The sequence below is a fragment of the Myodes glareolus genome, chromosome 6, assembly GCF_982192425.1.
Source record: "Myodes glareolus chromosome 6, mMyoGla1.1, whole genome shotgun sequence".
Lineage (NCBI taxonomy): Eukaryota > Metazoa > Chordata > Mammalia > Rodentia > Cricetidae > Myodes > Myodes glareolus.
The window spans coordinates 83,428,584-83,454,915 of record NC_142031.1 but is presented as its reverse complement, the minus strand read 5'-3'; the positions used below and the strand labels follow the sequence as shown (position 1 = coordinate 83,454,915).

At 49.5% G+C, this 26,332-nt stretch overlaps 1 protein-coding gene across 2 annotated transcripts in view; it reads left to right on the top strand.

Annotated features, from left to right (window-relative positions):
• The window catches only part of Epas1 (endothelial PAS domain protein 1), an 82,165-nt gene extending 66,965 nt beyond the window's left edge, over positions 1-15,200 (top strand). For both annotated transcript variants that reach the window (XM_048416338.3, XM_048416339.3), the window contains exons 7-16: positions 441-547; positions 5,895-6,042; positions 6,623-6,837; positions 7,545-7,732; positions 8,478-8,588; positions 9,623-10,128; positions 10,899-11,025; positions 11,218-11,335; positions 11,544-11,717; positions 12,974-15,200. In XM_048416338.3, coding sequence (XP_048272295.2) covers positions 441-547; positions 5,895-6,042; positions 6,623-6,837; positions 7,545-7,732; positions 8,478-8,588; positions 9,623-10,128; positions 10,899-11,025; positions 11,218-11,335; positions 11,544-11,717; positions 12,974-13,125 — 1,846 coding nt within the window. In that variant the 3' untranslated portion in view covers positions 13,126-15,200. The remainder of the gene's footprint in view (positions 1-440; positions 548-5,894; positions 6,043-6,622; positions 6,838-7,544; positions 7,733-8,477; positions 8,589-9,622; positions 10,129-10,898; positions 11,026-11,217; positions 11,336-11,543; positions 11,718-12,973) is intronic.
• Positions 15,201-26,332: the final 11,132 nt, after the last annotated feature.

Below are 26,332 nucleotides of genomic sequence, written 5' to 3'. Positions count from 1 at the left end.
TGCCTGGGCCACAGGAGTCCACATAAATGTTCTTCAACGACTACTAGAAGGTGCTCGAGCTGGGAGTCAGGAGGCCTCAGCGCTTGCTCCTGTTCTGACCTGGGCAGTTGCCTGTACATCAAACCAACCCTTTGCCCTCCTGGATTTTCACAAATTCATCTGCGCGAGCCGGGAGGTGGAGCGAGGTGAACCCTTGCTGGCCCCAGGACTTCTTAGACAGCAGGCTGCGTGTGCAGGACTTCAGGAAGGACAGGAGGTGTGGGGCGGGAGGATGATCCACAGTTGATGGCCCAGTGTGACAGGGTCTTGCTTAAATAAATAAGTGGTGACCAGGGTATGAACTTGATGTTTTCTCGGTTGAGCTTCCGGAACTCCTGCTCGCATGCTCTGCCAAGCTCATCTGGCCCTTCCTCCTCACCTGTTGGTTTCTTTTTCATCAGAATCATGGAACTGATTGGTTACCACCCTGAGGAGCTCCTTGGCCGCTCTGCCTATGAATTCTACCATGCCCTGGACTCGGAGAACATGACCAAAAGCCACCAGAACTGTAAGTTCCTGAGTACCCCGTGTCCTTGTCGTCTGCCCATGAGGAGTACGATTAACAAGACACAGCTTTGGCCTCCCACAGTCGCCATCTTAGGTGGCACATAAAGTAAATGCCATCAGGATGGTCAGAGAATCGCAGCTGCCAGCAGCCTATAAATGATTGCATGCAAATTAAGAAAGACTCTGAGGTCCTCTTAGGCAGTCAAGTACCTCAGCATAGGGAGGGGTCTGGGAGAGTTCAAAAGGGAGTGGGCTAGCTCTGGATTGTAAGGGTAGAGGAGGATGGAGCTAAGCAGAGGAGAGAGTGTGAAGGGATGGGGCTGTCCAGGTAGGACAGTGTAAGCATGTGGCGAAGGCCTGCACAGTGAGGGACCTGGACCGCAGGTACCTGGCCCAACCTCTCTCGTGGAACCATTGTGTCTTCATAGGCCACACATGACCTAGGTGGTACTTGACATGTGGCTAATGCAATGAGACACTTATTTCTAAGTTGAATTTTTAAAGAATTTAGTGGCTTTTCTTGGCAGGTGGCTGTCTTCTTGGATAGGGTGGTTCTGTAGTGTTACCTTGACCAGCTTCCCAATGTAGTCTTCCCATGTGTAGATGCTCCCGGGTAATTTCTTTGAATCCATAAAACCCATCACCCTTTAAGAACCTGTACTTGGCCCTCTGAGGACTAGGAACTGACAGACTGGATCTCTTCTCTAAGGGGTCTTGTTTTGGAGGGAAAAGGATGCTGGGCTCCCTGAAGTTGGCTGACCTCTAACCTCAGCATCTCTTACAGTGTCTGGGGCTCCAAGTGAATGTTAATCTCACAGACAAAAATATATTTGGGAGAGAGAGCATCCAAGCATGACACTGGTACAGACAGGGTTGATGAGAATGTGGGATAGGAGATTCAAATGGGGAAAACCCCCGAGATGCTTCCCAGGAGCCATAATGACAACATAGGAAACAGGTCCTCGTCCCGAGTCTGTCTCCCTTTCCTCGGTCTCCCAGTAGGACAGCGAGAGCTCAGATCCTCTAAGCAGCAGCTCCACAAGCTACATACGGCCTGGAGAGAGGGGTGGGGGACTTTCTCCCTGTTCTCCCTGTGACATTTGGGTTTCATTTCACCTAACAATACAGCAGGAACCATTATGGTATCTCAGACAAGTCTCCCACTGTGATCGCTGGCAAAAATTCCCAAATACCCAAAGACAAAAAGCCTCTATCCAGCCCTACTCAGGGGCCCAGGAATGACAGAAAGAGACAAGGGTGCCATGACTGTGACCCAACTAGAGATTGCCTTCTCTTGGAGGGTCCAATGCTTTTGTGCTTCCTAGGGGTTCCCCACTCCCATGGCAGGTTGGATGAGACCCACAGCTGTACTCTGCCCAGCTCTGGCCTCGCTCACCAGTTAGTGTCTCGGGGTCTGGCTTCCTTCCTTCCTTGGCCTTCTAAACCAAGGAATCTGTCAAAACAGGGAAGCAAGGAATTTTTTTTTTTAAGTATCTGGAAATTTTGGGATTGAATTGAATCTGAATTGAATTCTTGGAGGACAGCATTGTACTTTATCTTCTGGGAGGGGTGACAGAAGGACACAGTGGAATATGCAGATAGCTAATGGACTTCTCACTGGGTAAGCATAGGAAAAGGCTCCTCCCTCTTTAGAACTCTGTGTTCTATAAAAAAGAGCTAGCCAAAAAGAAAAAAGTTGGTCCTATTGGTTTTGAGGATGACTCCTGGGGGAAATATGTTGGAAAAACTTTTTGGTTAGATGTTGTTTTTACTTAATCCGTATATTTAATCTCCCAGCACACTTAAAGATAACTCACAGTCTAAATAGAAAGTACAGACTCCAGGTTTTGTTGTTTGTTTCTTCTTGTTATTGTTCCTGGTGGAGTTAGGTAAAGCTGCCCTGAGCACAGAGGCCTCTGCTTGAGAGCTCTGCATCAAGCCGAGCTTAAATGGGCTGGAAACGGTCAGTGTCAGTTGTGACAGGAGTGTCCCCCATCCCGCCTCCCCCTGCAAATACAGCTACACTCATCCCTGCCAAGGTGGAGGCTCAGGTTCCAAGCAGGTCTAAGTTACATGTCTCCAATTTATCCCCGTGTGTCTCTCAGCCTGTACGTGTTTCCCACCAAAATGCCTGGAGAAGCTCAGTCCTCAAGCAGATTTAGATAATTGAAAGTCATCATTTCCAAATGGATTAATAATTTATACATCTTTACTCTCAAAGGAGGGGTTGGAGTGGTTTCTCTTTGTTGTGCTCTTAGGAAAACAAGATTAAAGGCCATAAAAAAGCCTATCTCCCTACCAAGTAGCAGGCCCCTCACCAAGGCTGGCATTAATGAGATGATTAGGATGCTGGTGTGAATTAGATTCTACTGATAGAGCAGGCCTTTGCCTGCAATTACTAGAAATGCAGTTACAACCTCTGCTTGGTGAACTGTTTCATCAAAAAGACTAAGTAAGAGCCTTGAATGTGGTTTGCATTAAGAACTGTCTAAATGAGTTAACTTCAGACTTGAAATTGTGCAAGAATTGTTTCCCTGCAGCTAAGAGGGTCTCCAGAGCACCAAAAAAAGAACAGCAGAAAAGACCAGAGTTCCTTCTTTGCCCCAGGAGTCCATGTTGGTTTAACCAAGTGGCCATAGCAGACTTTGCTTTCTTGCTTGTTCCTGGGCTCAGACATAATGTAGTTAGGGAGCATTGATTGCCCTGGGAATCGAGAGATCCACTACCTGTCTAAACGCTGTCGCTATTGTCTCGTGCATCGTGAAGTGAGTCAGGCCTTCCTACCCTGAGTCCTGAGTCTCCTCACGTTAAAGGGTGATGTCGTTCCTCCTCACCGCACAATATTCCATTGGAAAGATTAGATTAGGATGACTCAACCACTCTGAAAAATAATTTGGCTGTTGCTGATAATAAAAACATGATCTTCGCATATAATCTAGAAGTTTCACTTCTTGCTAAACCCTTGTGAGAAATGAGACGACGTTCAAACAAAGATTTGGGCACAGATGTCTGTTGCAGTGTTCTTCGCAACAACTGAAAACTCAAACATCCAGACGGAGGGACGAGCTAGCTGTGGTTTATCCATAGACTGAGATGCTACTCCCCCATGAAAAGGGAGGAGACAGAAGAAACAGCCATCCAGATGGGGGGCGGGGACGAGCTAGCTGTGGTTTATCCATAGAAGGAAGCAGAAGAAACATTTGCAATAACATGGACCTCAAAAACATGCTGATCAAGTACAATGACGTCAGGCCCTTGAAATAAGTTTGAATGACCCTATAAAAAGTCTAGGAAGGGTAAGAGATGGTGACAGAAAAGTCAGGGGTCAGAGGCTGGCACTAGGATTAGGTAGGAATATGGGCACTGGCTCTGAGGGAGATGGAGGGTTTGTGCCTTCGCCGAGGTGATGGCTGCATAGGTGTCTACATTTGTCAACTCATTGCACTGTATGCTTAAAATGGGTACATTTCCGTGAAGGCAGATGAAAACCCAATAAAGCTTATTAAAGAAAGGCAAATAAAGGTGAAAATGGGAATCTAATTTAGACTCCTAAATCTGAGACTTTCGTGCAAGTCGACAATAATGTTTAGCACAAGGAAGTTTGTGCGCACTGTCACTTGTCATGATACTGGTTTCCAGAGGCGTGCTGTTTACCGGGCCCTGAGCTTGAATTCATCTCCCAAGGCAGCTTTGGACTCTGTGGAGCAATGCATATATAGAATTCTCAGTCATTCCTGCCCCTTGTTGGTGCTGGTTAAGGTTTTCAAGAGGATAAGAAGGTCCAAGACACAGGGACTATGATGAACAAGACTATGAAGGCTGTGTCCCTCTACCATGAGGGACCAATGAACAGGAAGATGGCCCATGAGCTCACCAGGAAACCTGGGGAGACGCCTGGATGTTTTCCACAGAGCCCCCTGAGACATGGAGCACTGTAACCCAAGCACTGGACATCAGTAGCTTGGGAAAGAGGAGACTTCTAAACAACATCTGTGCAGCTGAAGGGGCAGGCAAGTCCATCTGATGCTCAGCAGGAACCACGGTAGCATCCTGGACGGTTGATAACGACAGTGATGAACAGAACTATTATTCTTAATACCACAGTTTGCAGAGGAGGAAACCACACCAGGACTGTTCCTTCCCCCAAAGTCCCCCAGCCAGCAAGACTTCCTGATCCTCCCACCATACCTCTACCCAGTTCTCTGTGACCTGGGCTCTTCTGGGCTCAAGCTCCGAACAATGGACTCCCAGGGGATGTCAAGTGGACAGTTTACAAAGGCTAGCGGACGTTCCTAAAGGCAGCAGACACTAGCAAAAAGGAGCTCTTGAGCTCGCGTGAACAAAACTGGAAAATAGGAAAGAGGACATCTGCAGATAGGAAAGAGGACAGCCTGGGATGTAGGACCCCTCCCCAGGTGTTTTTAGACAGTGATAACACAGAGAAAATGAACTCTTAGAACCATCTAGAAAATGAACAAACTCCAAGTCGGCAGTCTCAGTGGGCAGTTGGGAGGCAAGTTTGAAGAACTTCCAGTGGCCGAGGAGGAAGAGGCTGTGAGGAGGCTGCTGGTCCTGGGTTACAGGCCTTTCTTGACCCCAGCTGAGGGTGCAGTAGTTTGTCTCACGCTGTCCCCATCCCCTAAGGTGACGGACCTAACAGATGCAAAGGTCATGGTTTTTAAAAACCAGACCTCAGTTGGGTCTCTTGGCACAACCCTGAGTCCCAGTTATTCTGGCGACTAAGGCAAAAGAGTCATGAATCTTAAGGCCTGCCTGGGCTACGAAGTGAGTTCAAGGTCAGCCTGACCAATTACGGAGACCTTGTGTTACAATAAAAACAGACGGTTGGGAATGCAAGTCCATGGTAGAGCACTTGTCCAGCGTGTGGGCGGCCCTCTGTCTGACCTTCAGTAAGGGAATGATGATGGGTCCGCATCCATGCAGCTGACCTTTCTCCAAGATGCATTCTAGCCCCTGCTGCTTGCAGAGGATGAAGCCCATGGAGAAAGTAGGGTGCTGTTCTTGGTTATAGTTTCCTCTGAGCTGCCTGGGAATCTGATAGCAGGCTTCTTGAGGGGTCATGGCAAGGCTGTAGAGTGGGTCATTCCCGCCCTGGGCAGGCAGTGGTCTGCTTCCCTTCAGACCTCCTGCTCCTCTTTCTAGAACAAAGAGTTGGCTGACATGACCTCCAGCCTCGCTCCTAGCTCAGTCTTTCCAGTCCCCAGTGTCTGTCTGGCAGCTCTGCCCACCCCCACCCCTCCCCGGCAGGTGATACTTCCTGTGGGACCTGAGTGTGTGCTGTGCACTGCTCCCCCACATCCCTTATCTCTGCCCCCTTTCTTCCCTAGTGTGCACCAAGGGGCAGGTGGTGTCTGGCCAGTACCGGATGCTAGCAAAGCACGGAGGCTATGTGTGGCTGGAGACCCAGGGGACAGTCATCTACAACCCCCGCAACCTGCAACCCCAATGTATCATGTGTGTCAACTATGTCCTGAGGTGAGTAAGGGAGTGGGCACCAGCCTCCACGCTGGGCACTACCTCTAAACGCTGTTTGCTGGAGGAATCCTTCTGAGAGGTGTTTACACTGAGATCTTAGGAGGAGAGTTCTTGAGATTTCTAATCCACCTCTCGCCTGGTCTGTTATGGTGCCTTGTCTCTGACTTGTGTTATGGGGAGAAGATGGTACACAGTAGTTGCTTAATATTGTATGAACGGGAAACAAGAGAGCTGCTCATGCTTTTGGGGGAGACTCAGATGTTGTGCCTTCCCCCCACCATGCCTTGGAAGAAAGAACACCAGAGGCAGCCATTGCTAATATGAAGGCAACTGATATAGCATCCAGGCGTCTTGTGCGCCAGCCACGCAGCCATCTGAAGCAGCCCATGGGTAGAGGCTATTCTCATTGTCTCTGCCTCTGTGCCTAACAGACTTAGATTCTTTCCAGAATGCCAACAGTATCTCTGCCCATCTCTTTTGTCTGGGAGGGTTAGCTATCAGGCTTTCTACATATCTGGGGGAGCTAAAGGCTTTGGCTAAAAATCTGCAGAAACTCTGACCAGCTCTCTCATGCCGGTAGTGAGATTGAGAAGAACGATGTGGTGTTCTCCATGGACCAGACCGAGTCCCTATTCAGGCCCCACCTGATGGCCATGAACGGCATCTTCGACAGCAGTGGTGACGTGGCTGTATCTGAGAAGAGTAACTACCTGTTCACCAAGCTGAAGGAGGAGCCCGAGGAGCTAGCTCAGCTGGCCCCCACCCCAGGAGATGCCATTATTTCTCTGGATTTTGGTGGGTATTTCCTAGCCCTAGTTGAACCATGGAACTCTCTTAGACTGGGCATAGTTCTTCTTATGACAAACCTCTGCAGCCATACATTCACTAGACCAGAGCCACACTTGGCCCTTGCCCTTGTGCCAATCACTTGTTCATGGTCAGGCGCTGCTGGGCACAAAAGAACCACAAACTCCCTGACCACTGAGTTGTATGTCCTCATGAAGGGGTAAAAGGAGGTGGGCGATGAGAGGGGTCCATACTCTACCTGGCTGTGGGAGTCTGAGCTGAGGGAGAGAGGCTTTTCTGGGCATATCCAGAGAAACGTACGGCCCCTCATGTATCATCTCAAAGAGGATGCCCTTATTTAAGTGCAGCCCCAGCTTGGTGGTGACACTAAGGCAAATGGCCGCATTCTTTTTATGGTAACTTCCTCATCTACATTCTGGAGTGCTCTGCAGGGAGCAACTGCTTCCAGTAAGTTTAGTCGGCTCTGAAAGCCAAATGCTGTTAGAAATGGCTCTTGTTGTAAGGAGTCCCCATACTGAATCACAGCTCTGATCAGCAGCTCTTGGGTCCTAGCTAGGCACCAGAGTACAGAGGGTGTCAACCCCAGGCCCACTTTCAGGACTGTTTTAGGACCTTTGTGAAACTTCTGGGCTTCTTCCTCCCTGGGCTGAGCCTAGACCTCATGAATGTCCACCGTGCCTGTCTTGTCTTTACAGGAAGCCAGAACTTTGATGAGTCATCAGCCTATGGCAAGGCCGTGCTGCCTCCAGGTCAGCCATGGGCTGCAGAGCTGAACCACAGTGCCCAGAGTGAGACTGGGAGCCTGCCTGCCTTCACTGTGCCCCAGGCTGGCACCCCAGGGAATACCACACCCAGTGCTACAAGCAGCAGCAGCTGCTCCACGGTGAGCCCCACCCTCTGGGGAGTAGGCAGAGTGGGTGGCCACTCATGCTACACTGCCAGATGACAGCAAAGACATCCTAGGAAGTACTGTCCCCCTCCAGTTATTGCAGTGCTCCCTAAGAATGGCTGTGGCACTTATCTGCCAGAGACTGTAGAGCCAACTGCTGCCTCCACTCCTAGCGAAGCAGGGCTGCCTGCAATTGCAGTGAGACCCGAGTTTGGTCTCTGTGCAAACAGAAGGCTGCAGTCACAGAGCCCTGCTGGCCACAGCCTCTATCCAACCTGCAGCTCAGGACACCCTAGGACAGCGGTTCTCAAGGTGTGGGTTGTGACGCCGGGGGCTGAACAACCCTTTCACAGGGGTCACCTAAGACCACCAGAAAACACAAATATTTACATTACAATTCAGAACAGTAGCAATATTACAGTTTTGAAGTAGCAGCAAAAATAATTTTGTGGTTGGGGTCACCACAACAGGAGGAACTGTGTTAAGGGGTCACAGCATTAGGAAGGTTGAGGACCCCCTGCTCTAGGAAGTGATGCAAACATCTTACAAGGAGACCAAGGTTCAGAGCGGTTGATAAAGGGATCTACTTCACACCTCTTGTAAATAGTAGAACCCCGTTCATAGATAGATACGTGGTGGAATGGGGCGGGATGAGCGGGGAACCACGCTTGTCTGTTTACGCCGGACTTCTGGGGAGACACACACCTTGTCCTTGACGGGCCTGCTCCTCGGTCTCTAGCCTAGCAGCCCTGCGGATTACTACTCCTCTCTGGAGGATCACTTGAAGATGGAAGTGATTGAGAAGCTCTTTGCCATGGACACAGAGGCAAAGGACCAGTGCAGCACCCAGGTAGGCTCTGTGTGAGTGATGAAGGCTCCTGCACCCCTTTGCAGAGGCCCTGGAGATATGAGCAAAGCCTTGGGGACAGGGAGCTTGCCCTCACCCTTCCTCTCACCTTTTCACGGCTCGCTCCTGTGCTACTGTTTTTAACGCTCAACTTCGCCTCCTCCTTTCTTAGACAACCGCCTTCACACACATGCCAAACTGAAACCACACCACCAGACCTGTAGAGAGGCATGTCCAGATTCTTCAACCAATGCATTTAAAAATATCATTTCACTTTAAATACTTTTTTTAAAAAAATGGCCAATAGAAGTGCTCCTGAATTGTATATGCAATGACAGTTTACTGCACAAGGTCACATGCTCTTGCACAAACATAGGTGAATGAGGCGGGTGAACGTGGTGATGGCCAGTATGCTAGGGGCAATCCCCACCTCAGTCTGGCTCAGGCCCAGGTCTCCATCCAGACTTGTGCCTTGCCGTCATTCTATCCTGCACATCCCTCTTTTCCTGGGTGCGAACAGGCAGCGTTGCTGCGGTAACAGTCTCTGGGTGCCAGTTACAGAGGTCTGTCTGTCTGCAGGGAGGGATTAGTCCCCACAGCTCGTGTCTCTGTTTATGAGTGTTCCATTGTGACCATGGGAACACGATGCAGGGTCTCTGGGTACCTGCTGGTGAGGGTGGCAGGCCCTTTACAGGGCTGCGAGGGAGGGGAAGGTAAGCTGCCCTTCATCTCAGGAGCTCAAGTCTAGCAAGAATAGGATGAAGGGTCAGCCCATGCTGTGGAGGCAGGGGGCTTGCCTGACTGAAAGAGAATGGAATGAGAAGACTTTGCAGGTCAGGGGTGGAAGCTCACAATACTGAGTGAAGGGGTACATGCTTGGGAAGCTTAATATCCTGACAGAAACTCTTGCACCCTCGATGGCAAACCTGAGAGTTTCCAACAGGAGAATTTGGATGGGGGAGTGACCATTTTAAAGGACCTGGGATGGACATGGGATGGGCAGTCACCACGATTCGGCTTTGCTCTGTTCTTCTCAGACCGATTTCAATGAGCTGGACTTGGAGACTCTGGCACCCTACATCCCAATGGATGGGGAAGACTTCCAGCTAAGCCCAATCTGCCCGGAGGAGCCACACATGCCAGAGAGCCCCCAGCCCAATGCCCAGCATTGCTTCAGTACCATGACAAGCATCTTCCAGCCACTAGCCCCGGGGGGCACCCAGAGCCCCTTCTTCCTGGACAAGTACCCACAGCAGCTGGAGAGCAGGAAGACGGAGCCTGACCACTGGCCTATGTCTTCCATCTTCTTTGACCCTGGGGACAAAGGGTCCCTGCCTCCATGCTGTGGCCAGGCCAGCACTCCTCTCTCTTCTATGGGAGGCAGATCCAACACGCAGTGGCCTCCAGACCCACCAGTCCAGTTTGGGCCCAGCAAGTGGCCTGCTGACGATCAGAACGCTGAGTCCCTGGGGGCTCTGCCACTGGGGCCGTCCCAGCTGGAGCCTCCCAACACCTCACCCCACATCTCCATGTTCAAGATGAGGTCAGTGACAGATGCCTGGCTGGAGGGACCTTACTGGGCAGGGAGAAGATACAGGTGCACATCCACTAGTGGGTGCTCTGGAGCCCCCTATGGGTTTCCTACCCCACCATAGCCCCTCACTCTGCAGCAGCCGGCACTCTGTCTACTTAGTTAGGGGACTGACATTGAAGGGCAAAACCCCAGGAGAAAGGAGGAAGGGCTTACACCTGGTGTCTATCTTTAGATCACCCCAAGGGTACTTTACTTACCTAGGGTTCATCTTTGGGCACAAATCGGTATTTGAGTGACAGTTTCTCCATTCTCTCCACACTCCTGTGCTTTCTACCATCCCAGACTTCCACCCAAGAGCCTCTGCAGGGTACATGCAGACACCTTCCCTATCTCAGCACACCAGGTACTCACTGGACTAAGTCCCAGAAGCCGAGGTGTGTTGTCTGTAGTGTGTGCCCTTTGTAATAAAGTACCCCAAACAGTCCTCTGGGTGAGAGGCACTGGGCAGAAATCCTTGTAGAGACTGATGTCACCCAGCAGGACAGACACCCAGGAGGGCAGGACTGCCTGAGAGTAGCTGAGGTAAAATAAGTGCATGGAAGGAGGTACAGGTGGCTGCAAGCTTTGGCATCTCACCAAAGCAGAAGACAGAGGCACGGCTGCTCAGGTCCTTTGGCACTCTGAATTCTGGGTCCATAAAGCACCTTTGTCATAAGTATTGGGTCCAGGTGAAGACAGGAGACCATGACCTTCTCATCCCTACTCTCTCTTCTTGGTAGATCTGCAAAGGACTTCGGGGCTCGCGGCCCGTACATGATGAGCCCCGCCATGATAGCCCTCTCCAACAAGCTGAAGCTAAAGCGCCAGCTGGAGTATGAGGAGCAAGCCTTCCAAGACACAAGCGGGGTAAGCCACCTCTTCACTGTGACTACCACGGGCGACTCAGCCCGCTGGGCAGGAGGTGAGGCTAAGACAGAGATGCAGACAGCTCCTTCCGGCGGTGAGCACCTTCCCGTGTCTGCACCTGCGGGATCTGCGCAGTGCCCCCACCCCACTCCACCCCGACCCTCTTCCTCCAGCTACACCTCACATCCACAGGGGGACCCTCCGGGTACCAGCAGCAGTTCCCATCTGATGTGGAAACGTATGAAGAGCCTCATGGGGAGGACCTGTCCTCTGATGCCGGACAAGACCATCAGTACAAATGTGGCCCCTGGTAAGCAGACCTGGACCAGGGGTCTGGTGAAGGGTTGGAGGCTCAGGGCCCATTCCCTGAGCCTTACTAGATGGGCTCTACCCACGCCGTGAGTGGGGCTCCAGGTTCTCAGGTCTCTCCGTGACCTCTGAAAAGAAAAAGAAGGCCGAGAGCGACTCCCTGTCTTATCAGGCAGCACCACACTCACTCTCGGGCTTGGATCTTCCAGATGAATTCACCCAAAACTCCATGAGAGGCCTGGGTCAGCCACTGAGACACCTGCCACCCCCACAGCCGCCATCTACCATGAGCCCAGGAGAGAATCCCAAGAGTGGGTTCCCACCACAGTGCTATGCCTCCCAGTTCCAGGACTTCGGTCCTCCAGGAGCCCCAAAAGTGTCAGGTGAGTGTTGGAGACTCACACCATAGCCAGGGGCTGATGCACAGGTGGCCCGGATGGACAGGAAGCTGGGAAGCAGCCGCTCACATAGCAGCTCGGCATATGGACGACAGGCGGCGTTCAAGTCTCAGGCAACTAGCTACCGTCCCCAGGGCTCTTCACCCAGTCAGGCTTGGGTTAGCCAGGACCTGCATGGTATCAGGCCAGGAAGGGCTGGACAGTGACTTGTTCAAGAGCCCCTCGGAGACGCCCTCAGTGAGGATCTGAACTGAGGGAGGGGAGAAGGAGAAAGGGCTCTCTGGCCCCAGAGAGAGGGGAGAACCTGACTATTTCAGGCCGGGGAGGCTTTGGGAAGGAGGTGGCGAGGATGGTGAGGAGCCCAGGGCTGGGATGGACTTCTGAGGAAGATGCTGGCTGCTGTGGGAAGGTGGGATGGGGCATGCAGACCAGCTGGCTGCCGTGGGAAGTGGGTAGCAAGGCTCCATGTCTATGAATCCTCCAGTAATTCAGGCACTTGTAGGCTCTGGGCACGATAAGACCACAAGTCTGTCTTTCCTTAGCTCCTCCTGGCCTGAAGTACACACACGGCACTCTGGGGCATCTCTCTAGAAGCATGCACAGGGGACCCACTGCCAGAGGGTGGCTTGGTAATCTGGAAAGTTCAGCTGTTGCCACCAAGCACAGATATGTTCCCACGGAAGCCTCTGTTTGTCACAGTTTGCGGTCTTGGGGGAGGAGGGTGAAAATCCCAGAGTCTTGTCTACAGTACTATAGTTGGGGGACATTTATAGGTGTTCTCAGTCTGTGGAACCCCGAAAGCCCTGGGCAGCAGGTGGGCTGGCAAACCCAAAGGTTTAAAGGAGAGAACCATGTGTCGCTCACCCTCTGGTAGACATCTGGTCAGCAGCAGTCAGCAAATGACCAGTTTCCCCAGTGGGTATCTGTTTATAGGTGTGCAGGCTAGAAGGGGAAGCAGGTGGACCCCAGGAGAGAGAGGCCCCCAGGGTATGGCTCCATACCTAAGCTATGAGACCCCTGTTGCCTTCCTTGGATCTCGGCACTGCTGAGACCTGTTCGCTTCTGGCTCCATCTCTGAACGGGAAGTGGCGCGCAGGGTAAGAGGGCTGTGGCATCTGAAGTTCCTGGCCTGGCAGCTGGAGATGTCCACGAGTGCCCTTGTCCTGATTGTCTACAGTGGAGTAGGAACTGTGCCAGGGCTTGGGTCAGGCTTTTAAAACCGCCTCCCTCCCTTCTCGTAGGCATGGCGAGCCGACTGCTGGGGCCATCGCTCGAGCCTTACCTGTTGCCGGAACTGACCAGATATGACTGTGAGGTGAACGTCCCTGTGCCAGGAAGTTCCACACTCCTGCAGGGGAGAGATCTTCTCAGAGCCCTGGATCAAGCCACCTGAGCCAGGGCCTTCGGCCAGGCATGCTCCTGCCCGGCCATCCTGTCCTGCCAGCTTCACCTTCCATCTGTGTTGCAACTAGGTATATCTAACACCAGCACACTTCTTAAGAGATGTACTGACCGGGCCGGTCCGCCCAGGTCACCAAGCAGTGGCCTTTATCTGACATGCTCACTTTATTATCTGTGTTTTAAAAATACATAGTTGTTTTACCGCCGATGAAAATGTTCTGAAATTTTATAAGATTTCCCCCTCCCTCCCTTTGAGTTATTTCTAATTTATATTCCCCAAAGGTTTCTCTCTCACACTCAGTATCCATACTAACAGTCATGGTGGATGTTGGCTCTCCTGTTAGGGGAAGCTTTGGCTTCGTTCAGCGGAAGTGCTTTCGTCATTGCTGCCAAAGAGAAGAGTTTTCCTTTCTGAGCTCCACTGTGGATTCTCTCTCTCTCTCTCTCTCTCTCTCTCTCTCTCTCTCACACACACACACACACACACACACACACACACACACACACACACACATACACACAATCATCATGTTGTAAAAAGCCAGCCCTTTGCTCTGATTTTGATCTGACTTACGGGGCAGTAAAGCAATGTGAAGGGTAAACTCCAGGGTTACCTGTGAAGCTACACAGTGGCCTTCCTGAACCATGGTGTCTCCCATCTCTCCCCAGGTTCAGTGGATTTTTATTATTATTATTACTCAAAAGCAAAACTGAGGGTTTTTTTTTTAAAGAAAAATTTATATCTGGGTTTAGTGTTTATCATATATATGGGTACTTTTAATATCTAAAAACTTAGAAGTGGATTCCTGCTCACAAAATCACTTTTAAGATCTCGTTAGGGCTGTTCTTGTTATTCTTCTCGGTGTTCTGCACACTGTAGAACTGTATAGTACTCCCACAGGCCTGTACTAATACTGCTATGGATCCCCTCCCCCACCTCTCTCTCCGGTGACCTTCTGCTTTGGCCTATTGCTATGCCATAGATGTGGCAAACAACCCCAGGAGTGGAGTCGCTAAGGGGGAGCATGGCAAGCTCTCTTCTCCCCTCTTGTTCGCTATGCATTGTGTACGTTTGCATTGTTATTGCTGACATGAGGGCTCTGATGGCACGTGGGGGATGGGCAGGAAGTGCTTTCACTTTTTTCAGGTCGTGTTGCTAGCCCTTCAAGTGCACTGAGCTACGCTATGCGCGACTCTACCTGTCTCTCTCATGCGGCACATTTGGGTATTTCCACAGCTACCATGAAATGGTTTGAATGGGAATTCACAAAGCAAGTAGGGATTCACAAATAATATAGTGACCCAGTCCCTGGAGAGCTAAACTGGGAGATGGTGCCAGGTCTGACCAGCCCTGCACCGCACCACACCCCGCAGCTTGCAGGGCAGATGGTCCTGCAAAGCCAAGGTGCAGCGCCCCTGCTGGCGATCAGCAGGCAGACCTCCGGGGATAGCCTCTAGCTGAGGTCTCAGTCACGTGAAGTGACATGAATAGGTAGAAAGCACTGAAAATACTGTTCCCAGAGCACTTTGTAACTCACTGGGGAAGAGGAAGGCCACCTTTTGGGTGTGTGATACCAATCGACATACAATGTTGTTGACTTGGGTACAATAAAACTTTAAATACATACAAAGTCCATCAGGCCAAAATGCAGTAAGCTGAAAGGGACATACTGCTCCAACCAAAAATTAACTTTCAAAGTCAGCCTACCTAAAAGTAACTAGGCATGGTGTTGCCCAAGTCACACATTGGTCCACAGTGTGGCCTGACGCACGGTGAGAGAACGTAAAGGGTTATTGATGTGTAAATGCTGGTATTTGATTTCCTGTGTTGTTGCCTCAGCATTAAGGGCATTTTCCTTTTGCAGTTTTACTAAAAAAAAAAAACAGAAACAAAAAACACTGAGAAATATTCTGAGCTTCACATTAACTTTTCTTGTCAATGTAACAACTTCATGAACATTACTGCATTGTCAAATTCCTACTGACGACATTGTAACTGTCCGGGAGCTTAACTTTATAAGGAAATGTATTTTGACACTGATATCTTATTAAAGTATTCTGATCCTATGCCTGCTGGTGCCTCTCATTTCCTGTGCATTTATCATGGGCTGCACCAATGGAAAATAAAGTCCTTACCCAATGACATACAGAAGATGAGCACTGGAACCCAACTGGACCAGATGGTTAAGACCAACCGACAAGAAGTCTGATGAAGGAATGAAGACACCTGGCTAGTACCTAAGTTCAGAGGTCGTTCTCTGTCGTCTGTGTGTTTGCAGATGTGGTGTACTGTATGTCTACTCTGTTGGCTAGAAAAGAAGGGAAGAAGCCATGGTCTCTGCCTTCCAAAATCCACATGAGATACTAGGGAGCATGCTGGTCCTTGTGTCTTCCTGCTGTCCATCCAGATGTTCTGAGGAGAAGGGCCAAGGTCAAGGAGGAGTTTTGTGTAATAGTTTAAGTAAAATGCTGTGAATGTGCGAATGGCTGCAGAGGGCAGCAGGTCCTGAGACCATGGCGGGCCACAAAGGCATCCAGTCCCAGGCAGGAGCCCACTAGGGCTGGTGAGTGACCAAGAACAGCAAGTGCCAGACAGGGAGCCGCTTGGCGGGTGATGGCGCTGCTCCCTAAGTGGGTCCTGAGGCCATGCCACAGGTCCCTGAAGGCAGTTGGTCCGGAGCAGGGAGCCCTGTGGTGGGTGAGAAACAGAGACATGGATAGGCATGCCATGCAGAGTGAGGTTGGATATTAATTTAGTGGGTTATGGAAGGGAAGAGGGGAGAGAGAGAGAGAGAGAGAGAGAGAGAGAGAGAGAGAGAGAGAGAGAGAGAGATGGGGGATGGGGAGAAGTGGGGGAGAAGGGAGCAAGACAGAAGTTGTCTCTTCCAGACAAGGAGGGGGTGGGCATGCCTTGTCTCTTAAAGGGACAGGACAGACCATTACTTTTAGGGTGGGGTCAAGGTCTTCCTAGGTAGATTGCAGGTCGAGAAAAAGATGACTTCAACCAGAGACAGAACATAGCAGAAGGCCAGCACTAGGCGTGAACCTGATGGGTTCCCTATTCTCTGTCAAATTCCCTCTTCTGGGGATCAAATAGACATCTTTTTGGGGTGATGCGGGGAGGAGAGGAGAAGGCCAGCAGGGATATTTGTATAGACAGCCCTATGACCAGCCATCCCAACATTCCCTATACACCTGATATTTGGAGTCATTGTTGCCCTGCTAGCTTCCATCAACCTAGAAGATGCTGTGTGTACTCATCTGCCAGATGAGACCAGGACTCAGCGACTCTCACACATCCCAGCTCATTTCTAAGAGTCATACAGCTCACGTCTAGTGTTGCTCTCCTCCCGGCCCCAAAGCTGGCCAGGGGATAGATCTTCTGCAAGAAGTCCTGTCTGAGCTGGAGAGCTGGCTCAGTGGCTAAGAGCATTCGTGTTTGCAGGAAACCCTGGGTTGGATTCCCAACACCTGTGTGACAGCTCACAACTATCTGTAATGCCAGTCCCAGGGGATATGATGCCCACTTCTGACCTCCACAGGTACTGAATATGCACATACATAAATACAAGCAAAACACACGCCATACTCCAGTCAGTCTTACCTTAACGCTGAGGCTTCTGGAGTTTTTGGTTCTGGTTCCTGTCGGCTGACCGTACCACGTTGGGCTCCCATTTGTCAGGGCCAGCCTCAACAAAAATACCATTCTCCAGGGTAAAGGCGATTTAGGAATATAGTAAAGAATATGAAGATACAAATGAAAATAATAAAATGGAGAAACATATAGGATAGTATCAGGAGGGAATTCCAGTGAGTACTGAAAATTCACCTGTGTTTAATTTCCAGCTGCTTAAAATACCCTGACCCCAAAAGGTAGGAGTAAGACAAAAGATTGCATTAACATGATACAAGGAAATGAACAGACCAATTGAAGGTAACGGCTACATCCATAGTTAATCATTCTGTTGCTAGAACAAGACAAATCATTCTTATACCCTAGACCAAAACATTCTGTAGGCAAACCACTCCCTGGGTGGAATCCCAAGTTATCTTCATAAAGGGAACTGGAATTTAGTCGGATCCTTAGGCTCTTGTCTGAGGTGGGATCAATCTACTTCTCTATTCCTGGAGCACAAGGCCTGGCTATAAACCATACCTGCATACAATAAATAACCTTGAGAGAGCAGAACTCTCTGTTCAAAGTCTAGGTAGGAACTTTGTTTGAGGCAGAAGCACAGTAACCTTGAAGGAACTAGAGGAAAGTTCCAACTCTCTGACCTTTGGCCAATATGGAAACAGGCTCACATTTTTGGGCCTCCACAGGTCCCCTTGGTTTCTGGAGATTGAGTAGGATTATCTGGACCCTGCCAGGTTCTTCCTCACCTTTACCCACCATCTTGGGCTTCCTGCAAACATCATCTGTTTTTCCCTCAGCTCTTCTGAGAGTGACACGCTTCACCTTGAGGACCAGATCAACTCAGAGAATGAGCAAATTTAGGACTTAAGTCTGGAGAAACACTCTTCTGGTCCCCAGTGTCTTCAATGGGCCTGAGGAGCCTATAATGTTGTTCTGTGGCAAAGTATTGCCTTGACCATACTCCCAAAGCTGTGGTTGGCCCTCCAGGCCCTGGTGGAGTGGGGAGCGTATCCAATCCCTCTGACTTCCAAGTCCAGCAAGCAGGCTGAGAGGAAGCATAAGGATGTCATTGTTCCCAGTGGGTCAGGAGGAATTTGGTCTTCTTTTGGGGTGTGTAAGCATAAGACACAGTGTCCATCTCTGTCACCACAGCTTTAGATTTTGTCTCAGGTATCTAGGGAAGACTGGCTTAACTGTTCCCAATTTCATATCGTGGTTTAGGAGCAGACACGTACCAGCAAGTAATGCACACAGCCCCAGGACCAGGTCCCAACACAGAGGTGACAGCTGGTGAACCCCTGAGTGCCTCCTGCCTGTAGGCGTGTTCTCCTCTCTCAGTGGTACATGCTATCTCAGAGTAACTTTCTCTGGTAGGGGAACCCAGACCCAAGGTTGGAGCAGCAAGAGATTCTATCTGCCCTGTGGAACTTGACCAGCCCCACCCGCTCAGTGCAGGACAAATTGGCCCAATACTGAGCTGTGGTCAGGCTGAAGATATGATGTAGACTCATTTCCTTTACAACGCTGAAGTCTCAACCATCTCCTGACTTTTTCTGTTTGCCTGCTGATCCTGTGCTTTTGTACAAGAGAATATATACTCTGTAGAAGAACAGTCCGATTGACCTGTTCTTTCCTTCCTGAGGCCAGGGTAGTGCAGGATCAGTGAGATTGGGGCTGGTTGTGTTCACACAGATTGGTTGTGGAAGCTGACAGGAGCCTGTAAAGGCCTGAACCCAACCTCATTCTCTAAGTTATCAACTTCTGTGTTTTATAGCTAAAGAGACTGAATCCCAGGGAAGGAAAGCCTGTAGGTGACTTGCCTACAAACATACTATGATTGAGAGACAGGGCTGGGAGCAGAGCCCAGGCTAGTATCACAGGGACAGGGGCCAGTTTCCTAGCCAGTAGACAGGACCTCCCTTCCACATATTGCCTGTTCCCCAGTATGGTCTCCTAGATCTCCAGCTTCTTCCTGTTCGTCTACAAAGGGTGCTTTCCAGTTCTAAAGTGATCAAAATGTCATCTCTGCTGCTTCAAACCCAGTGACCCATATGGAAACTGCGTAGCCTCTCTGTAACCTCAGCAAAGTCTCTGTTGACTTCTCTTACAAACCAAACCCCCTGTAGTCTCACAGGCCAAGGCTGGAGATACACACTTTGGGAGACGCAATAAGTAGTTGATGCTTTAGTCCATGAGAGGGTTTGAAAGATGATTGTAAGGGTAGACAAAGGAATGCAGAGGTCCACGGAGAGGGCCCAGGACACTGAAATGAGTGGGACTAAGGAGTAAGAGTGAGCAACAAGACTCACCAGGAGGCACCCAAGAACGGGAAGCACTCCATGAGTATAACAAAAGCCAAGACAATATTTTCACCAAAGAGGGGAGCATGAACAGAAGGCTGACAGGTAAAATAAGGAGAACAAATGGCTTCTGGAACTTGCTACCATGCAGGTGGTTGCTGGCCTTCGCAGGAACAGTCTGGTGGCAAGTTGAGGCTAGGAGAGCTGAGTAAGCAAGCTGGAGTGGGGAGCAAAGCTCACAGCACAACTCTTCCGAGGGGTTCCCTGGGAAAGGAAGCGGGGTGGGGGGGAAAGAGTGCAGCTGCGAGGAGAGGTAGTCACAGGAGGGCGTGGGCTTTCGTTTTCAGTGGTAAATAAACTTATGGTTTTACCTTCATAGGGAAGTCCTGAGACTATCATTTCTTGCCCTTCGCGTCCCGTTTGTTAAATTACTTGATGTGTGTGTGTGTGTGTGTGTGTGTATCACAACTGATATAAGTGTCACAATTGATGAGCCAATGTCAGTACATTATTTCAAGTTTGTACTTTATGGACCCGAGAGATGACTAAGTAGTTAAGAGCACTGGCTGCTCTTCCACAGGGCCTAGGTTTAATTCCCAGCACCTACATGGTGGCTCAGAACTCCAACTCCTGTTCCAGATGATCTGGCACCCTCTTTTGGCTTCCATGGGGACCAGGCATGCATGTAGTACACATACATACATGCAGGCAAAATACCCATACACATAAAATGAGCAAATAAAATTTAAAAATACTGACTATAAGGTCTGTACTTTTTATTTCTTCAGTTTTTGAGCTAATTTCTTCTTGCCTTTTCCTTTTTTTCTGTTTTAGTATTCTATCCAAGACACACTCCATTGAGCGGGCCTATGTCCTTAACCTTCTCCCAAACTTTGCTGTGTTTTTGTGACCCTGGTGTTATTCTTTTTAAAGATATGGGGGGGGCAGTCACACAAGGGGTGGTGGTCCCATGAGGGGCAGTGGCCAGTGATCTGAGGCCTAGGTGGGTCCCCCAGACCTCAGCGAGTCCCTTGAGGCTTTGGCGGGTCACCTTAGTGGGTGGGAAACCACAGCTGGTGAAAGACAGACAAATACACCATGCAGAGAGAGTTTGGGTATAGAGTTTATTTAGTGGGTTATGGAGGGAAAAGAAAAGGGGAAAGGGGAGGGGGGGAAGAAGAGAAAGAGGCAGAGGAGGGAGGCGGAGGGGGAGGAGGTAGTAGAAGTTAACTCTTCAGGAGAGAGACAAAAAGAGAGAGCCAGGCTGGAAGAGGAGGCAGGGGGTCCATTTGCCTCTGCAGTAGGGGAGGGTTGGGAGTGGGTGGGGCTTGTCTCTTAAAGTGACAGGGTACTCAGGTGGCAGGACAGGCCAGCAAATCATAAGACCTGGTGGTTTGAGGACACAGGCTTTGCAGAACGTCCTTTAATTCAGATCTCCCTCTTGTTCTTTTGGTGGTGGGCACTGGAAGGGGTACCTCGAATGTTAGGTGCCATTCTTATCACCATGTATTAAGGGTACACATCTTCACCACTACCATGGCCTATGTGAACCTTGACCCCTCGGCTGAGGTCCTGTTCTCCAGCTCTTCCAACTGTAGACTTACTGGCTTTTCCAGGGGTTTTGCGTTTGCTGATGATCTATATTAGGAAATGTGTACATGGCGGTGATACAGGGGCCCTTGATAAAGGGAGAAGGGAAGGAAATATTTGCCAGAGCAAAGATGAGGGAAAGATGGAGTAGGTGCTGAGAGAAATCAGTGCCCCACGGAATATGGGCCGGTGACCCCGGATCGAAGCAAGGACAGCGCATCATTCTGACAGGGACAACGGAATGGAAAGGGACATACTCAGGGGGAGTTAGTGTGTGAAGATGATGAGCCAGCTCCAGTCTGGCTGCTTCCTAGCCGCTAGGGAACAAACCATGAGCTGCAAGAGTCAGGCTGTCTGAAGTCTGAAGAGATACAAGTGTGAGTTAGCCATAGTAGAAGCTTGGGCTGAGGGTCAACATCAGGAGTGTAATGCAGAGTCATGGACGTATGTGGACCTATTGTCACAGCCAGTGCCTTCTCCTCCAGTTACGGCTTCCTGCTCTAATGAGAGCAGAATGGACAAACACTTGATTCTACCAGGCGAGGGCTCAGCCGTAGGGTACAGGAGAAGGACTTACAGATGTCGCCAAGAGTACCTGTGAGATGGCTCAACGGGTAAAAGCACTCTTTGGCCGAGCCTGGCAGCCTAAGTGAGTTCTGTCTTTATGGCTCCAGTCCAGTCCTCAGGCGCCATGGTGGGAGGAGAGACGTGAGGCTCGCCAGTTGTCCTCTGACCCCAACACATGCACCACAACCCTTCCCACACACAAAGTAATTGTCTTCAAGCCGGTGTTCCAACAAGAATGCATCACAAGGGACAATGAAATCCAAGTTGTGTGGCGAGCAAAGAGAAACAATTAAGATGTGACAGTCAATGAAAGCCAATGGTAGGATTAGCAAACTCTTAGGTTGATTGCTGGCCCAAGAGGGAACCGAGCAGAGAGAGCGCCTTTGTCAGAGGAAAGGCGATTTCACACATATTAACCGCAGGATATTTATTCTAAAGGAGTGGAAATACTAAGTCCATACAAATTCTGCACACAGATGTCTAAGCAGCGTTCATAATCACCAAGTAAAACAACCTGACACTTTGACAGAGCACATGCTGATCACAGCAGCTAGGGCACAGCCGCACGCTGGAATGGATGCACTGGGCACTAAGGGGGCGCATGCGGGACTCAAGCAGCAGCATGGGGAACCCCAAAGGTTAAGCACAGGGAATGGAGAGGGTCATAACAGGACCTTTCACCTTTCATTCCATGTGTGTCTCACTCTGATGGGCAAAAGAAAAAAGGGAAAAGAAATGGAAAACAAGTCTTTGCCAGTAAATGGGTGAAGGAACAGTTTGAATTTAAAGGGACACTGTGGGAAAGTTCATTGATATGTTGGAACTATTCTATGTACTGTCTACAATGATTGTGGTGATTTATGTACGCACACACCCCAGAAGGGGATTTTATAATGTGTGAACCTGTCAGAAGCCACCTTTTTAAAGGTGACTTCTGTCGGGCTCCTAGCTGTGGCAGGTTTGAATGTACCAGAGTAGAAGTATGAGGATTAGAATTATTAGGCAAAAGGAACATGGATATAAGAGAAACAAGAGACAAAGACATAGGATAGTATTGGGAGGGACATCCAGAGGATATTGAATGTCACCCGTGTTTAATTTCCATTTGCTTCGATACCCTGACCCCAAAAGGAATAAGATCATATGATTTAAGAAATGAACAGACCCATTGAAGGATTACGGTTTACATTCTTAGTTAAATAAGTAACACTCACACCCTAGACTAGAACATTTTGTAGGCACACCACTCCCAGGGTGGGATCCATAGTTATCTCCCTAAGGGAGTAGGAACCTAGTTGGACGCTTAGACTTTTGTTTGAGGTAAAAACAGATCTACTACTTAATACCTGAAATACCAGGTCTGGTTATTAGCCACACCTGTTGACAATAACCTTGAGAGAGCAGAACTCTCCAGACCTACTTTTTGAACTGTTGACAGACAATAATCTTGAAGGAACAGAAGTAAGTTCCAACTCTCTGACCTTTAGTCAAGGTAGAAAGGACCCATACCTGTGGACCCTGTCATGAACCTAAAACAAGATCAAGATTTGAAGTTTCAGAAGTGGCTGAAATAAATGGAGGAGAAGGTCTGAGGGAGGCTGCCCAGGTGCAGGAGACAGTAGAGGTCTGGGGCAGGAGAGGGAGGGGGAAGAGCCAGGAGGGTAGAGGTCCTGACTGGAGGTCAGGGTTAGCAGCTCTGAGAAGAAACCAGTGGGAAGGAGGAGGAGAAGGGACTAGGAAGCAGATGGACCTTCTAAGACTACAGTACAAGAACCTGGAGCGTGGAGGGGGTGGGGAGGGGTAGCCCCTGTAGACATGGGGACATCGGGACAAAGACCAAGTGGTGACTGGTGGCTGGAAGGCTTGTTCTGTACTGACTTCTGAGATAAAGAGACATGAGGAACATCGTGAATCCCTGTGATCCCACAGCGGCTCAAGTCCAGGGCAGACCTCCCCTGAAGCCTGACTGGGCCATCATGGCAGAGAGCTTCAGAGGCTTCCTGGATATCTGTAGAAAGTTCTGTGGGGCCCAGCCATGATAAGCTAAGTATGGGCAGGTCACCCAAAGGAAGTTCTTTACTTACAACCATTATCTCCTGCCAGAGTAAAACTCTAGCCATCTATGAATTTAAATGGAGGCCTGAGTCTCAGTAGTTTACCCTGAGGCAATGCCTGGTTGCAGGAGGAACCACAGGCTGAGTTTACCGGACCTCCACCCAAAAACAGACCATCCAAAGGAAATGCCTGGCATTCCAACTGCTGTAGATAGGATCACCTGCCAGAACACACTCACCAGGATACCCCTAGACAAATGTCAGCCAATCAGGGGTCTTAAAACCTCAAAAAGCCCCACCTTTACTACTATAAAACCCTATTCTCATTGAGCTCAGGGCTCTCTGTCTATTCCAAGACGTTGGACATGCGGAGAGACCGAGTTTGCGAACTTGATTAAAATAAAGGCTCTTTGTTTTTACATACAGGATTTGGTATCCTTGTTGGCTTCTGCGGGGACTTCTCAGATTTGGGCATAACAGTTTCCATGCCTTCTTCAAGTCCTATAGTATGTAGGAGCCATCACACATGTGCACCCTGAGCACATGGGTTTGTTTCTGTTTACCCTGTTTTCTAGAAGCAAGGATAAGAGTTGCCAAGGTAGCTGGCTCCCTGTCTGTCTGATCTGGGCTTTGACCTCTATGAGGGGGCCTAGTGTGTGAACAAAGAGAAAAAGAACACAGCTGCAGCTGGGATACCCGTCTGACTCCAGACAAAGGACACTTCCCCAACCCTCATTAGCCTGGGTGAGGCGAGGGCAGCTGAGCGTGAACATTGACAACGATTCAGGAGCCTCATGAAGGGCTGAGGCAGGACTCCAGCATTCAGCTCTAGATGGTGAGGATGACTCAGATTGGGGCTGGTTGTCAGAAGCCGGTTTGGGAATGTCAAAACCCTATGTTCATTTCTGCCGCTTAAAACTTGGAGCATCGGCGGCTTCTGGCTGAGGGTGACTCCCATGGAGCACTGGGAGCCGCTCTGGGCTGAGCCCAGGTCCTGGAACTAGTTCTGGGCACTTTCTATCTAAGTGGGGGGAAATAAAAGGCTGGCAAGAGACCAGGGCTTGTTTGCTTGTTTATTTAATAATAATAACGTGACCCTGCTCTCCACGAATGAAAAAATAGGGCTAAACCAAAAGGAATCGGCAATCCTACAGGTAGCTACGTAGCTGCCTCTACATATTCTCTCTCTCTCTCTCTTCTCTCTCTCTCTCTCTCTCTCTCTCCCATACAGAGATATAGGAAAAAAGGAAAAACAAGAATTTATTTAAAGAAAGATGACCACAAAATGCAAAGGGATTCTCAACTATGTCTTTTGTTCTTAAAAAATAATATGTTGGCGGGTGACCGAGGCAGGCTAGTCCACGCAGAGGCTGCAGCCAGAACGGGCGCAGGTTCCACGCAGTGAGTGGCAGAGCTGGTGGGTGGAGTTGGCGGATAAAAGGCATACAGGACATAATAAATAGACATAAGGCTAAGCATAAGGGTAAACATTTATTACTTTATTACTTAAAGAAGAAGGAGAGAAAGAAAGGCAGAAATAAAAAAGAGGACAGAGAGAGGAAAACACGTGTGCACATGCCAGGAGAGAGGGACAGAAGAAGTTAAGATGGCGACCAGGAGGTCAGAAGTGGCTAGGAGTGGGCGTGGCTAGCCCTTAAAGGGACCAGAGCAAAGGAATCACAATGTCACCAAAATTAATTAAAATCAATGAGGATGTTTTTTTTTTCCAGAGAAATTAAGATTCAAGGAAGCTCAGAATCCCATCTTCAGATACCTGGAACAAGACAGAAAATGGGATTTCTTTCAGGTGCTCCCCAGAATGGGAGCCTCCAGGTGAGGCTTGCACGTGTGTCCAGAATCTCTCTTGTGTGTTTTCCCAATACAACAAGGAAAGCAGAGCACAGACAGGAGAAACATGATGCCCTACAGAGATGTGGGAAGGTCCCAACTGTGCTCTTTGTGCAGGCTGTGTTGGCCATCAGAGGTGGCTGGCTCTGGAGATCCAGACTGAAGAGAGGGGACTGGTCCTGCCCCTGAAGAAGCAGAAGAAACACTGAAAATTGTGTTCACGAAAGACTTTTTTTCCTTTTTAAATATTTTTGGTTTTTCAAGACAGGGTTTCTCTGTAGCTTTGGAGCCTGTCCTGGAACACACTCTGTAGACCAGGCTGGACTTGAACTCACAGAGATCCACCTGTTTCTGCCTCCAGAGTGCTGGGATTAAAGGCGTGCACCACCACCATCTGGCTCACTAGAGATTTTTAAAAATGTTTTCTTTGTTACTGTGAGTTTTGACTGTGTGGTCTCTAAGAGGCACATTTTAAAAAGGCCATGGAGATACTGTGGAATCACACTTCAAGTCAGTGACTAGAACAACAAATCACCTAAGTCAGGACTACTCTGAGGGCCCTGAGGAGACCTGCCTCACACCTGAAGGGTGACTCTGGTGACTGAAAAGTTTTTGCACCCTGATAAACCTCTCTGCAGACACAATAATCCAAATCGGACCATGGTGTGGGAGAATTATCTGTATTCTGTCAATCATATTTTAATAAAACGCTGATTGGCCAGGCAGGCAGTATAGGCGGGAAAGCCAGACAGGAAGTAGGGGTGGAGCAAAGAGACTGGGAGAATTCTGGGAAGCAGAGAGGTTCCTCTGCCATTCCTGTGCAGACCACGGAAGAAGCAACATGTAAGCTGTCACACTGAGAAAGGTACTGAGCCCATGTGGCTAACGTAGATAAGAATAATGGGGTAACATAAGTTATAAGAGCTAATAAGTAGCCTGACCTAATGAGCCAATCAGTTTATAACCTTATGGAGTCCTGTGTGTGATTTCTCTTTGGTATTTGCCGGCTGTTGGGGTACCGGGCGGGACGGAAACCCCAACAAGCCGGCCCTCATACTACAGGACCAAATCAAACTGAATTAGAAAAAGCCCAGGTTTAATGGATGCCAGCGCTCCTTGGTGGCCTTCCAGTACCTCAGAGAGGAGACAGGAAGGAAGACCAGAAACCATGCATTTGTTCTCTGGGGTACAATTTAAATACCC